At 45.0% G+C, this 16,100-nt stretch overlaps 1 protein-coding gene across 1 annotated transcript in view; it reads right to left on the bottom strand.

Moving 5' to 3' along the window:
* Positions 1-6,420: 6,420 nt before the first annotated feature.
* The window catches only part of man2a1 (mannosidase, alpha, class 2A, member 1), a 94,418-nt gene continuing 84,738 nt past the window's right edge, over positions 6,421-16,100 (bottom strand). The window contains exons 18-22 of the mRNA XM_066711586.1: positions 15,880-16,021; positions 11,677-11,810; positions 11,405-11,596; positions 9,777-9,887; positions 6,421-9,203 (exon numbers count right to left, since the gene is read on the bottom strand). Coding sequence (XP_066567683.1) covers positions 9,051-9,203; positions 9,777-9,887; positions 11,405-11,596; positions 11,677-11,810; positions 15,880-16,021 — 732 coding nt within the window. The 3' untranslated portion in view covers positions 6,421-9,050. The remainder of the gene's footprint in view (positions 9,204-9,776; positions 9,888-11,404; positions 11,597-11,676; positions 11,811-15,879; positions 16,022-16,100) is intronic.

Below are 16,100 nucleotides of genomic sequence, written 5' to 3'. Positions count from 1 at the left end.
GCCCTCATTTCACCTGGCCAAGGTGGAGATCAAATGTATTCACAGAGGCACCTAGCTTGGTAGGATACAGGGATCATTTCCCCGCTATTAAATATGTCTAAATGAATATTGTATTTATGCCCTAATTTAATAGATGCAGACTTGCACTTTGACCTCTGCCTCGCTTTATTTTCTTCCTCTCTTCGGACAGGTGATCTCCAATTGTCTTGCAAAGAAATAATAGATATTGTCTGATCACAGAAACTGTCAGGGGAAAAAAGATAGGAAGATGCATCTGTATAGTGTTTCGTTATGGCACACTTTTCCCCCAATTGGATTAACACACGATGTGCATCTGATCTAACAAAGTGCTTTAAACGGTGCAGCTTATGAACGCTGGGCGCGCAGATTGAGTGTATTGTCTGATGTGCTCCAGAGTGACAGGGTCTCCAAAGAAGATAGAGGCAGCCCTTAATAAATTAACAATGTTCTCGTCTCCGTACATCTCTTTGAAAAATCTCTTCAGGACGTTGCCTGTCAATACTAGTTTGTTCTCTGGAGCAGATCAATGCCAGACAGAAATACCAGCGGACTGCAGAACTTTCTGTGCCCCTTTTATCTGAAGTGTTCTTTGACAAGCGTTCGGTGTGTAGCTCCACGCTGTGACATCGTTCCTCGCATCGGTCCAGACATCAGTGGGTTGAATGTCTTTCAAAAGCCCGGCGTGGCACTGGCCACTTCATTATCACTACAAAGTCAAGGTCAATCAACTGCATCAGCTGACACCTCTCACAGTCCGTTTATTTCTTCACACACTCATGAAAGGCAGCTTGTCGTGCTCCGGTGTTTGAGGAAAATGCAATTTCCTGGCCAAGCAAGCATGAAAAAGACGAGAGTGACGCAGGCTTCCGAACCCGGAGATTAGCTACGGTTTTCTTTAAATACAGTGGCAGCCGATAAAGCCAAAGCTGGAGATCAGCACCACACTCTCTCTTAGGGACAAATGACAGAGGGACGCATGTGCAAACTGCGCTGTTCAAGCGGCTCGGCCCCGACAGCATCCCGTGGTTTTGAGATGCAATCCAGCGAATTGATCGGTTCAATGGAGGCGTCTTCGTAGTCTGGGAGAGGAGACATCAAGGATCCTATCCAGTCTGTTTTTGAATGTTCCCAAATTGTCTCTTCAGCCACATCGCTGGGGAGTTTGTTCAGATTGTGACGCCTCTCTGTGTGAAGAAGTGTCTCCTGTTTTCTGTCTTGAATGCCTTGAAGCCCAATTTCCATCAAATCAAAATCAAATCAACCCTTAAATTGGTGTATTAATGCCACCATGAGAACTTTTTAAATTCTGATCGGCCCTATTTGTCCAGCTCTTAATTTAACTGATTAACATACCTTTGTACCGTATTCAGAGGATGATTGCATCAGACTATTTCACACTGAATTTATTATCCCTATACTCTCATCTTCAATGTCAACAAATGTGTATTTAATTGCCAAAATCTAAGATTGTCAAAATGCATAGTTTAAAAAATAGTTATCTTCATCTTCCCAAGATCGCCAGCACTAGGCATTAGACACAGTGTTTCACGGCGTTATTCTTCGAGTTTGACTTTGAGTCGCCACAGCGCCGCTGACCGATCTTGGAGGAATTGTGATGGAGTGTTTTAAGCCACGGATGCCTTTGCTCGTATTTGTTATGCCTAATGGAGGTTCGACTCACTTTTCATTTCTCCGATCATTAATCATGTGTCCAGGCGTGCGGGAGCAGCTCATTTTCCTATTAAAGCACGGGCTTCATTTTAAGAGCTCACTAAACCTCACACACACACACACACTCTCTCATAAACTCACACGCAATCTCTCTCTCTCTCACACACACATGCACACACACTCTCACACCTGCATTCATCAAATGGGGGAGATTCATTTGGTGTGGGTGGCAATTTAGTCGCCTCTTGTTAGTGGTAATAAGATATATCCTTGGCTCTTGCTCTGCGCTGACTTACCCTTTCTAACGTGTTAAAACAGACTAGGGTCTTCATTATAAATTTATGCTTTCTGAGCACATCATTACATACATGAGCTATTCCATCCATATCATCATTAGGGAGGCAAGGGGCTGAATTTTAAAATGGTCACAGTCTTCACAATGCTAGAGAGCAATATTACATCGGAGAAACTCGGTGTTCAATTACAGGCGCTTCTGTAACATTTACATTTTTAAAAAATACCCATAAATTATCACAGAAGGAAAACGTTACATTATTTCCAGATCCACAAAGCAGTCGTATAAAAGTCTGGTCTACAAAAAAACATGGCCTATAGCATCTGATATTGCTGACTATTTGCAGAAGACCATGATGCTCTATTCAAAGCAAACCATGAACCCAGGCCATGTCTTGGGTTCACACTGGTCTTCATTGTATTACAACACACACCTGGACTGTTGTGCGTCTTATTACTTCTGGCCGAATAATGCATCTGTGTTACACAAGTCATCATCCAAACAAGTCTGGCCAGCTGTGACCCAGACTGAAACCGGCTCCGGTCCTTATTATACACTCGAGGTTGACTATAAACACACACTCTCTCACAAGGAACACAAAACACTTGTCTGTTTTGTAGGGATGCTTCCGTCACTGTGAGTGATGCGTATTTGTGAGACTAGAGAACTGTTGAAGGCTTCTTGCTTTTATCATTGCTTCATCAATGGCAGTTGTATTGAAATGATAATACAGATCGCTGGAGGATGGCTCCAAAGCCCACAACGTGAGGAAGCTATGACGGCAGCCCAGGGATTGTCCGGTTTTGGATTCTTGAACATAAGACAGTGTCCAATCGAGAGGAGGCCATTCGCCCCATCCTGCTCGTTTGGTGTCCATTAATAACTAAGTGATCAAGGATCCTGTCCAGTCTGTTTTTGAATGTTCCCAAATTGTCTCTTCAGCCACATCGCATCCAGGGTGAAAAGGTTCAGTTCCTCAGTGTCTCAGTAGGACATTCCCTTCAGACCTGGAATAAGTCTGGTTGCTCTCCTCTGAACTGCCTCTAGAGCAGCGATATCTTTCTTGTGTGGAGCCCAGAACTGTCCACAGTATCCAGATGAGCTCTAACTAGTGCATTGTACAGTCTGAACATCACTGCCCTTGTTCTCAATTCTACACTTTTGACAATATACCCTAGCATTGTGTTTGCCTTTTTTATTGCTTCCCCACATTGTTTGGATGGAGAAAGTGAGGAGTCCACATAGACTCCTAGGTCTTTCTCATGCGTTACTTCATCTAGTTCTATTCCTCCCATAGTGTAATTATAGTGGGCTTTTTTTTTTACCTGCATGTAATACCTTGCACTTGTCCACATTGAATTTCATCTGCCAGGTGTCGCCCACAACTGAATATTATCTCAGTCCCTCTGAATAGCCTGTGCTGCCGAGATTGTATCTGCTGAGCCACCTATTTTAGTATCATCTGCAAATTTGACAAGTTTGCTAACTATCCCAGAGTCCAGATCATTAATATAGATTAGAAACAGCACAGGCCCTAGTACTAGATGTGATGTGCTCAGTGTTTGCATTTCTCACAGCGCTTTCCTTGTTGTATTTAAAATTTGAGAACCCCAGTGACCATGTTCTGTTCCCTCGCAAGCTTTTTATTTAATAAAGAATTGCAAATGTCTGGCAAAACAATTAATTATGTAAATGCTAATATTTTACTAAAATTAAAATCAAGCGTCCCAATATAGACACAAATGAATACGGGAGGAATCTGCAGAAAAAAAAAAAAGAACACTCAAAAATATATACTGCATAGACACAGTGAAACCAGATATATTTTGTATAGAAAACAATAAAACCTTGTTTACAGGGTGAAACAACATTCTTCTCTTTCCCATTTTTTGTCTAGAAGTTCTTTATTAGGGTGCAACCGTTTTCTACACTTTAGTATTTAGAGAAAGACGTCTAAATGTTTATGAGATGATAACTGAGTAATTGTCCAGCAAGCAACTAAATCCATTCACCGTATCCCATTTCTAATCAAATAAAAACACTGTGGAAAGAGTACTGGTGTCAGAGCACATGGAACCAAAACAAAAAAACTATTTCCTTGTTTTGCTAGAAGAAAAAAAAATGTGGGAGGGAATTACATGTCTTCAAAATAACTTCATTTCATCTTTGGTCTTGAAATATTGGTGAAGTTGCTTCTAGAAAACTGGGGGGGGGGGGGGGGGGGGAGTGTTTGGAATGGTTCACATCATCAGAAACTGCCCCGATTGTTATGACCACTGAAGGCCTCGCACAGCCACACAGCTCATACTGAGTGAACTTTGGCACCTGTTAGAAAAGGAATTGTAAACAGGCCCGTTTCTGCCATCACACCCGGCGCACGAGTTTGTGGATTTGTTTAGAAGATGCCACGATCACAATCCACCGCAGCCAGTGGGATTGTGCGTCAATAATGCGCAGCTGAGCACCGACGCACACACCGGCCACTAGTACGGCAGGATGTTGTTGCTGTAGTTTCATTTTTAAAGGCAGTTGTAAATAGTTTAATGAAATTATCTGATAAGATACAGCCAAAATGTTGCAATGCACAAATTGTTTTAATTTATCATTATTGTTTTATTAGTCAGTACTTTCGATTGGCCCAGGACTTTAAAACTGGAGTTTTTGTTTTTATCTGGTATCAAATATCAGAAGAAATTATATTTGCTGAATAAAGTCCTGTTATCTAGAGACCCCCCCACTTACAACCCACAGCGGTCAAGTCCTCTGAAAACAAGACCAGGTTAAAATGCAACTTACCACAATACTTTACTAATACGAGCCCAGAGTAGCGGTGAGGTTGATCTGCATGCATTGACCTTGAGGCTGTTTCGTTTTCTACAGATATAGGTTTATTAAAAATGTAAATAGACAACATGTATTTGCAAAGATAGGATAGAGACAAGCAGGGTGGAGAATATTAAGAGTGAGAATGAGATGAGATCTATCCAATACTCGAGTTTTGACTTGAGGCACAAAACAGGTAAAATAACAAACCAGTATTATGATTACGCTGCCCGATCCTACAATTCAGATCCCATACACAACTAGGATTTATGTAATTGTGATTGACCTAATTCTGACTAGTACACAGAATACACTACCTGTGTGTTTACTGAGAGTCAGTGATGCAGACGGTCGAAAGCGGGGAGGTCTGGCAGACTGCGTCCACTTGAGGACGTGTGCAAATCTTTCAGGTTTTTGGTGGAGAAGTTCTGGTTCTGGTTCCGTTCAGTCTTCCTGGATTTTGTCTCCTTGGTTTCTTCTCCCAAGTTTTTCCACTCCCAGTTTTTTCTTTCCTTCCAAACTTCTGAGTAGTCAGGTTTGGGGTAATAAAATTGAAATTTGAATCGAGGCAGTCTTTGCCATTCCTCTCCCTTGATTCCTACAGAATGTGTGTTGGGGTGTGATGACTTTAAGAAATGTGAAAAATGGTTCAAATGTTACCTAGAGTTTCTAACTCTCTATATCATCAAGTTTTAGTTCTATCAGTTACATTTTCAAGTCCCTCAAAGCAGGACTTTACAGCCGATACCAAACCAGCCAGGTGTTCTCTCTCGGTGACGTTAACTCAGAGTCTTCTTGGAATCCCAGGGGGGTCTGATGCCCGCGTCAGTGGAGGATCATTTAGGATGCGTGAATACTTCTCTCACCAAATGTTAATGCTGCATTGTATGTGAAATAGAAATGGTCCAAAGGTGGTGTAGATAATGCTCTTTCTTTTAAGACCAAACATGGCTTGAAGTGTCATTAAGTTAGTTTTAAGTCACCTTTTCTTGTTTGTTATCAAGCTGAGGGAGAAGCCAGGTAACACTTCTGTTAACAGCATGTATTTGTATTTGGGTGTGTTGCCCTGGTCTATGGAATATATTCACAAAATGAATCTTCAGCTGCAATGTGGTGCTGGTGTCTGTGTGGACGGGCATGGCAGCCCGTGTGTCAGTGGGGTGGGGGGGGCTCTAGCATGGACGTGTTATCTGTCGTGCTTTGGTGAGCACAGGCCTGTCGTAAACACAGAACCTCAAACCGGTCTCCTTCAGTCCTTTAGCACAAGCCTACATTTCTCAGTTAGGAAGGTATATGCATTTCAGTATATATTTGCCAAAATAAGGTCATATGATTTACACACAGGACGAGCCCAGGTCACGCGTTTCATCCTGCACTGAACTCGAACTCAACCAGACACATAAAGCGACACTCGGGGTTCAGAGCTTCGGCCCCACCGCCACATCAGGAGGACATTGCTTCGAATGAGGGGAAAAAAGGTGCAAAACCCAGTGAACGCATCGCAGCTGAAGCCCTCGCATCACTACTTCAATAAGAAAGCAGCGCAGGTTCAGCGCATTTCCTGTGAATTGAGATATGAATGAACAGACAGAACTGGTGGAGCCGGAAACTCAGAGAAAAAGTGCACTTTATTACATTTAAAAACAATGACCACAGTAGAAATCAGTTAATATGCACTCTGATCTGGGGCAGTTGCTTTTCTCAGGATTGATTGGCGGGGGTCTGCACGAGATCCTGCTCTCACAACAGTGTCCTTTAAAATGTTTTTAAAACTGCTTTTATATCTTAAACTCCCCTTTAACTGTTGATTTGATGATGTGGTTAAAACATACTGGTGGCAAAGACAAATATTAGATTTAAAAGTCAGATTACAGTGGCTGACAATGTTTTAAACTGTTTTACATTTTCTTTTTTAAAGGCTTATCAAACTCATTTAACCCCAAGGTACAAGGCCAAAGGATCATTAGAACAAAATGCGTCTGTTTCTATTAGTTTTAATAGTCATTTCACGAGTTAAAGGGGCGATTCTGAAATAAAAGCTTTCAACTGAGAACTATTGCAAACAGCCTCACTCCTGCTCACCCCTAGTCACTATATAACTATGACTGTTAAATAGTCAACTGCTGTTTTCAGTATTAAATCAATACAACCGTGGAATCTGTCAAAAATGTATTAAAAACAGAATCCTCTCCAATTAAATTTGGTCCATGTGAAGCAGTAATGTAAAAAAAAAAAATCGATGGTAAATTTCATAGTACAGAAAACTCACTGCAAAGCCGACTTTCTTGATAAATTACACGTCTGCCCTCCACCCCCCCGCTCCCCAAAGCAAAACAAACATATAAACACATTTCCCAACCTACAAAGCAAAGCCCACCACCCTGCCCACAAACAAGACAAAATTACTCCCCGAGTCTCTCCCACTTAAAAAACGAAAAGGAAAGAAAGGTGTCTCGACAGGCCTTAACGAAGACACCGCATTACAAAAACAAACGCACAGAACTGCCGGTGTCCACACGTGTGCCGTGACTTCCCCCGGCGCCACCGCAGTGGGTTATATTTCACTCCGGTCACGTGTTTGCGAATTCCTCTCGTTTGCTCGGCCGACAGAGCGGACGGGACACAACGAGATACAAAGACGAGCCGGTAAGAACAGATACACAAAGATTCATTAAGAAATTTAAAAATAAGGCACGTTTTAATTCCATATGGCAACTTTGGAATAAGAGAAGTGTCCCCCCATTCTCACTCTTGTGGATTATCCCCATTTCCATCGTTAGTGAAATCCTCCGTTGCGATCGATGGGTGGATGACTCTCTAATCATTGCACATGATTTCCCAGAATCCAGCTGTATCAGATCACCAAGGAGCGGCCAATAAGCAGACCTGCTGGGGCACAGACGGGACCCCATTCACCTGGTCAGCAGATCCTGTATCCACTCGAAAGTTGCCATGACATTGTACAGCACTCTCACTTACTCACTCACTCGCGCACACGCTCACTCATCTCACTCACACACACACACGCGCCTCTCACTCCCATGTCTCACTCACTCGTCTCACTCACACACACACACGCTCACTCGTCTCACTCACACACGCCTCTCACTCACACACATGCTCACTCGTCTCACTCACACACACGCGCCTCTCACTCCCATGTCTCACTCTCACGTCTCACTCACACACACGCTCACTCGTCTCACTCACACACACGCCTCTCACTCACACACATGCTCACTCGTCTCACGCACACACACACGCTCACTCACACACACGCGCCTCTCACTCCCATGTCTCACTCTCACGTCTCACTCACACACACGCTCACTCGTCTCACTCACACACACGCTCACTCGTCTCACTCACACACACGCTCTCACACGCCTCTCACTCACACATGCTCACTCGTCTCACTCACACACACGCGCCTCTCACTGCCATGTCTCACTCTCACGTCTCACTCACACACATGCTCACTCGTCTCACTCACACACACGCTCACTCGTCTCACTCACACACACGCGCCTCTCACTCCCATGTCTCACTCTCACGTCTCACTCACACACACGCTCACTCGTCTCACTCACACACACGCTCACTCGTCTCACTCACACACACGCGCTCTCACGCCTCTCACTCACACATGCTCACTCGTCTCACTCACACACACGCGCCTCTCACTCCCATGTCTCACTCTCACGTCTCACTCACACACACGCTCACTCGTCTCACTCACACACACGCTCACTCGTCTCACTCACACACACGCTCACTCGTCTCACTCACACACACGCTCTCACACGCCTCTCACTCACACACACGCTCACTCGTCTCACTCACACACGCCTCTCACTCCCTCGCTCACACGTCTCACTCTCACGCCTCTCACTCGCTCACTCACTCACTCCCAGCACCGCATCTTCAGAGGAATTCCCGCCGTTGAAGACGATCCTTTTCCAGCACAGTGATGTATTTTCCCTTAATCTTGTTTAGTTTGTTTAAAAAAAAATAAAAAGGATAAAAAACTGAGGCAACTGCTGAACCTGAGACGGTGAAGAACAGGGTGCGACTGCAGGGTCCGTCGTGAGGCTGCAGGGCGTCAGGGTACAGTCTCGATGCTCATGAGGGACGAGCAAATCCAGATGGAGGAAAGGAAATGTTTTCTTCTTTTTCACAGTATTGACAAGTCTGACGTGAGGCACAGGGAAGGCCGGGGGACGGGGGGGGGGCCTCGGCCTCATCTCAGCCGGATCCGGTACGTGCTGATCTCCATCGGCTTCAGCTGGATCTCGTCTGCGTTCCCGCCCTGATCGGGGGTGTGCATCAGAGATAAAGACACGGGGGTGAGGCTCTGCACTTTCATCTCTCTGAACATCTGGTCCACAGGAATCTGCGATGGAAAGAAATCAAAAGGTGCACACACACACAATTGTGTTATTCTTCAAGTATACTGGTATACAAAACATGCAAGTTAACCAGCGGTTTACTGCACAGGGAGACAAGGAAATAATGATATATTATCATTAGAGCAGGGGCTCCCAGCCCTGCTCCTGGAGGACCCCCTGTCCTGCTGGTTTTTGTTCCAACCGAGCTCTCAATTACTTAATTGAACCCTTAATTGAACTAATAATTAGCTTACATTTTACTTTTTAAAGTGTGTGACTGATACACAGTTGGTTCCTTAATAAGAGAAGTTCTTTATACAATTGTATACTTAATTTAAACCCCCTGCAGTTTAAAATAATTAAAAGGCTCTGATTTAGGAATGTATTACTTTAATTAAGGGTTAAATTACGGGTAAAGCAACAATGGACACAACCTCAGCTGGGCTCCTGGCAAAACCCATGTGCAATTTATTATATATATTAGAAATACTTTTCTCTCCATTCACTTTTTCATTCTTAGCTATAGGCGTCTGTAAACAGGCTTGCACAGCCGTAGTCTACCTCTCCAGGCAGATTACCTTGCCGTGAGTGGTCGAGCACAGCAGCCCAGTGTTTTTAGTGTCAAATCCACAGTCGAATCCCTTCCGGTGCAGAATCAAGGCGGCTTCATCCGATGGACCGACTCCCTCCTGCAGAGAAAACAAGGAGAAGCCCTCGTCAGTGCAGTCCCGAGCCCCGGACCTGTCCTCCCGAGAGGCGCCTTAACTTTAAAGTCGCACCGTTTATGAAATCGGATCTCTCTCTCACCGCCGCGATCCTACAAACTCCTCGACCTCAGCGGTAGGAAAGTTACGGCAGTCTGATGAAATAAAACCAATACGTCTCGGCCTGACCTGCAGCTCTTCAGAGTCCTATCTTTAGTATAATTCCTCCCCTCCATTCCCTTTTTTTCTTTAACAAAAATATCCAATATAAATCGAGTGTCTGGTTAGTATAACAGCTTCAACAGGAGAACCAACTCAACTCAACACAATGTGCAACGTTTTTGGTCGAATTCTCTGTCGGGACGATAATTTAGCTGGTGAATCAGAGTCGGTTGGCGGTAAAATTAAATTGGGAATAAATAAAACCCATCTTTGCAGCAGGATTTCTCTGTAAGGAAAGAGACTCATCTGGTAACACATTTACCTCCACTGTGTTTATGTGTGTTCGTGAGTTATGGCTGCATTTCTCTTTTTCTACAAGTCGCCGCTCACTGTATGACAGATAACTAATATTAAAAAGAAACGAGTGAAAGCCAGGTTTCCTTTACGGGGGCAGGAGCAATGTAAGCAGATCAAGTGAAGTTGACAAAGCCTTTCACCGCAGCCGTATTCACCATATGTTCTGAATCATCCGCCGTGAATCTGCATAACAAATGAATTTTAAACTGCGTTTTGAATATTTAAACCGGCTGGTGTTTTAACCGAGACTTGAAACGATTCTAATTAATATTTAAACTTTGTTTAATTCAAACACATTAATAATAAAATAAGCGCAAATTGCATTTTTATTGGAAAATGCGAGTGGGGCGACTCTCCCGCCTGCGCTCCGTTCTGTGGCGTCCGACAGCTTTCGACTTGAGCGATTTGTTCAAATACCCTCCGGACTAATTACCCTCGGTGGAAATGCTCCTCACAGACAGCTCGGATATCCTCTCGCACTTTCTCCACTACAACTGTGACCTAGATAGACACCTACGAAGGAAACAATCGAACCAAACGAACAGAGGAGAGATCTATTCCTTGACTTTTCACAACCCTTAATTGTGTCGGTTTGTAAGATGCTGGCTCTCTAGCCTGTAGATTTATGTTTGTTGGGAGACTGTGCTGTATGGAAGTCTCTCCTCTCACTTCAGCTCCTGTCCTTCAACACAAGCGTCCACAGGTATAAACAGCCTGGTACTTTATCTCTGCCGACCACATTTTCTGTGGTAGGTTCTGTACTGTAAGTGGCCCGATCGCTGAGCCACGTCCGTGTCAGTTGACATCCCAGTCGATCCATTTAATGAATAATTGAACAAATTGGGTCGGCACGTTCATATAGAAACCACCCCCCCACCCTGACGTCATTAGAGAAGACTCTTCTCTGGCACGAGAGGACAGCGCATCAATCAAGTCACATCTCTGTCCGTCTCTCTCTCTCTCTGTGTCTGTTTGTGTCTCACCTGGGCCTGTATGGTGCGGAGGTTGACCACATGGATGTCACAAGGCAGCGAGGAGAGCAGGGGGCTGAAGGTCGACAGTGACACGGCCCCGAAGTGGAGGCTGACGGCCATGGGGAGGACGGGGTGGTTCAGGTAAAGGGAGGTGATGTGGCTCAGCAGGGAGGGGAAGCTCAGCGGCTGGCTGTCGTCTCCCTGTGAAGGAAAGCATGAGATTAAAAGCACAACATCACATGCGTCACACGCACATGCACACGCGGAGCCGGGGCCCGTACCTCTCTCGGTTCTGCCCGTCTCTCCAGGAGCACGCGGAACAGGTTGGCCGTGACCTTGTTGTCCTGCACACCCTGGCCCAGCCCGCGGTTGTCGTCCTGCATGAGGCGCCGGTCCATGATGACCTCTAGCTGGCCTGTGGAGAGAGAGGGCATGCGTGGCACTGACGGCACAGAGCGGTGGCGGCGCAAGTCGGCGCTATGAGGACAAGTCGCTGCGTGTGACCGTCACCCCGGGCGGCGGACTGAGGCGCTGCCTGCCACTCCGCATGGAAAGAACATTTCTGTGTCTATATACAGTGTGTGTGTAACAATGTGACATGACAACCAGAGACGCAAAGAGGTATTAAAAATAAATACTCACATTCTCTCTATCACACACACATATATATACACACACACACACACACACACACTCACCTAAAGGATTATTAGGAACACCATACTAATACTGTGTTTGACCCCCTTTCGCCTTCAGAACTGCCTTAATTCTACGTGCCATTGATTCAACAAGGTGCTGAAAGCATTCTTTAGAAATGTTGGCCCATATTGATAGGATAGCATCTTGCAGTTGATGGAGATTTGTGGGATGCACATCCAGGGCACGAAGCTCCCGTTCCACCACATCCCAAAGATGCTCTATTGGGTTGAGATCTGGTGACTGTGGGGGCCAGTTTAGTACAGTGAACTCATTGTCATGTTCAAGAAACCAATTTGAAATGATTCGACCTTTGTGACATGGTGCATTATCCTGCTGGAAGTAGCCATCAGAGGATGGGTACATGGTGGTCATAAAGGGATGGACATGGTCAGAAACAATGCTCAGGTAGGCCGTGGCATTTAAACGATGCCCAATTGGCAGTAAGGGGCCTAAAGTGTGCCAAGAAAACATTCCCCACACCATTACACCACCACCAGCAGCCTGCACAGTGGTAACAAGGCATGATGGATCCATGTTCTCATTCTGTTTACGCCAAATTCTGACTCTACCATCTGAATGTCTCAACAGAAATCGAGACTCATCAGACCAGGCAACATTTTTCCAGTCTTCAACTGTCCAATTTTGGTGAGCTTGTGCAAATTGTAGCCTCTTTCTCCTATTTGTAGTGGAGATGAGTGGTACCCGGTGGGGTCTTCTGCTGTTGTAGCCCATCCGCCTCAAGGTTGTACGTGTTGTGGCTTCACAAATGCTTTGCTGCATACCTCGGTTGTAACGAGTGGTTATTTCAGTCAAAGTTGCTCTTCTATCAGCTTGAATGAGTCGGCCCATTCTCCTCTGACCTCTAGCATCAACAAGGCATTTTCGCCCACAGGACTGCCGCATACTGGATGCTTTTCCCTTTTCACACCATTCTTTGTAAACCCTAGAAATGGTTGTGCGTGAAAATCCCAGTAACTGAGCAGATTGTGAAATACTCCAACCGGCCCGTCTGGCACCAACAACCATGCCACGCTCAAAATTGCTTAAATCACCTTTCTTTCCCATTCAGACATTCAGTTTGGAGTTCAGGAGATTGTCTTGACCAGGACCACACCCCTAAATGCATTGAAGCAACTGCCATGTGATTGGTTGGTTAGATAATTGCATTAATGAGAAATTGAACAGGTGTTCCTAATAATCCTTTAGGTGAGTGTATATAGATATATATATACACACACACACACACACACACACATAATGATATATATATATATATATATAAATAATTAATAAAATGCATTTAACCAATATAACATTAAGCCATTAGACATCAAACAAGACTGACAGATTTGAGTTAGATCAACGAGTTTACAGAACGCAGCCTCTGGCTTTATTACACTGACAGACCTTTTTAATTAAAGATGCATCAGATATAGAAGTCTATAGTATCACTCCGAAAACTCATCAGAACTGCCAGTGAAAATAAATCGCTATGGGTTTTGATCACAACACGAAATAATGACTTCAATAGGAGCATCGTTTCACCCGGCGCTAAAGCGTGAGGTGTTGATCTCACATCCTTTGCCATAACCTGCACCGAGCTGTGGCTAATGAGGGGAGGTGTGAGGAAGCATGGAGGACGCCAAACATCTCATCAGAGTTAGGGCCGTATTTCTGGTCACACTCTCCTCAAAATCAGTCCAATCTTTAAATTGGCTGCAAAGCAATTATCTGACTCAGTGTTTGGCTGCTCCTTCCATTACAGGAGACGCGCTTCGCGAGGAAGTGAGAAACGTGACAGACCGGGCGGGAGGCCCCTTGACACCGCGATACCGAAGGGAGGGAGAGAGGAGGCAGCCGAGATAAACACCGGGAACTCGATTAATGAAAGGAGGCGGCCGACTCGCAGCCCTGCAGTAGAAAATAATAAAACTCAGCTGCAGTTCTCCACTCGAGGTGTTCAGTCTGAAAATCAACAGCGTGCAGCCGAGAGAGATCCACTGGCATCCGTACTTCATTAAATCAACACGCCCCACACAACGAGGTGCTGTTCATTAGCAGCCCTCAGCATAAAATGACTTCAATTAAGCAAACTGTGCCACAAATGACTGCCAACGAAAGGCAACCTCCTTCAGGAAGAGTAACAGCTAAAACCCACGCAGCCCATTGTGGGGAAAATGTACTTTTTTGTAAAGAAATATGTATTTGAAGTTCAACACAACTACATACGGCTTGATTTACAAAAGGCTGCACAGCAGGCAGTCAGACCACAACAACAACGGTGAAGTATTGCGTTTAGGCAGCATGCAATCTGACGCGTCTGAGAGTGAGGTCCTCGGTGAGAGCCAAGACACTTAAATGATACTTAAACAACCAAGAAAATAATACCCAAAAGAACAAAAACAAAACAAAAAACCCAAAGGAAACCAAATGAAAACGGTTTTCCTCGTCATCCCACACTCACGATGGCTCACATAAACCAACCCACAGAACTACTGACGACAACTAGATGCAATGTTTCATTAACACCTTTTTTTACTGAATAATGATAATTAAAAATCCTACAAATTAATCTGAAGTGACAGATCTGAATATATACTCTTATTTACTGAATCTGTCCCTTCAAGCAGCTGAATTCCTTTCAAAACTGGAAACTGCTCTCGTCTGAGCTGTCAAGGGGACAGGTCTGATCCTAACCGCCGTCGGCCCGTATCTTCTCTGCTTAACAGAAGTGACAGAGAGGAGATTACGGGCGGCGTCTCTTCCTGGACAGTGAGATCATTAAACTGATCTGCAGTCTGGTCTCTGTACGGCGCACAGGGCAGCTGGACAGGCTGTGAAATTAATGTATGATAGCAGGAGCATGTGCTGCTCTCTGTACAGCTTTACTCGAGGCCTCTGTCCATCATTCGGACTGCGTGCCTAGGCCTGGTGTCCCTCAAGGTCCTGTAGTAGGGTCCCCCCTCCTATTATTTTAATTATATCCAGGTTTCAATCAGGGCTTGGATGCCTTTCTTCCATTTTGATATCTTCTATCCTGTAAAACCAATTGAATTCTGTTTTTTTTATTCACATCAACACATTTTTAGAGTTGAATTATTAGTCCTGTTTGTGTTGGGTTAGTTGTAAACAGCCATTTGTCATCGTTTGACAGATCTGATTACTCTATCGACATGCAATGCAGAACCTGTTCCCTAATCAATCGTTAAACAGCTTTATAATTGACAATGAACTGTCTGCGGAGTCGAAGAGCATCTCCACACCACAGACTCCTGCGGCGAGGACTGCTTTTGAAGATTTTAATGTAGCTGCCTACGATGACCTCTTCTTTCTGTCTGAGCTGCAAGTAGGTGATAAAAAAATAAATACAAGATGATGTCTCGAGAAACAACCCTTCTGCAGCTGCTGCGGTAATCGAGAAAGCGGAGGCTGTCAACGTTAGCTCTTTTTAAGTCTGGGGAAATGGTTTTTCAGGAAACACCAAACCTCCACTGCGTCCGCGTCTCGTAGAAACACGCTTCCAGCCTGAAGTAAACCAAACCCCATCCAGTGCACTGACACATATGAGTGTCAATCGCACATGGGTGTTGTCCGGACCCTCTCGAGACACGAAGGTATGCATTTGTGTCGCCGTCGTTTACCTAGTGCTGGTGCGGCAACACAAATGCCAATTAGGGGTGTCAGACAGAAAAAACTATCTGAACAAACAGGAGGAGGAGGAGGAGGAGGAGGAGGAGGAGGAGGAGAAGGGGAAAGTAGAAGCAGACAAGAAGGAGGCTGCTCACCAGGCTTCAGACTGGACACCCCCAAAGACTGCGCCGAATGCAGGGTCATGCGGACATGGTTATCCTGAAGGTACGCCATGGTCGTCATCGGGTAGAAGTTGGCTTGGAGGGGCAACTTCCTCAGCGTTCGCCTGGGTTGAATCTGCGTAAAAAACACACGTTACTCCAGCTGCAACACACTGACTCTGTGATTACATGAATAAAACATGGGCGTCAGGTGC

This window comes from Amia ocellicauda, chromosome 8, assembly GCF_036373705.1.
Source record: "Amia ocellicauda isolate fAmiCal2 chromosome 8, fAmiCal2.hap1, whole genome shotgun sequence".
In the NCBI taxonomy this organism is placed as follows: Eukaryota; Metazoa; Chordata; class Actinopteri; order Amiiformes; family Amiidae; genus Amia; species Amia ocellicauda.
Note: the sequence above shows the minus strand (reverse complement) of the source record. Positions and strands in the feature narration are given on the sequence as shown.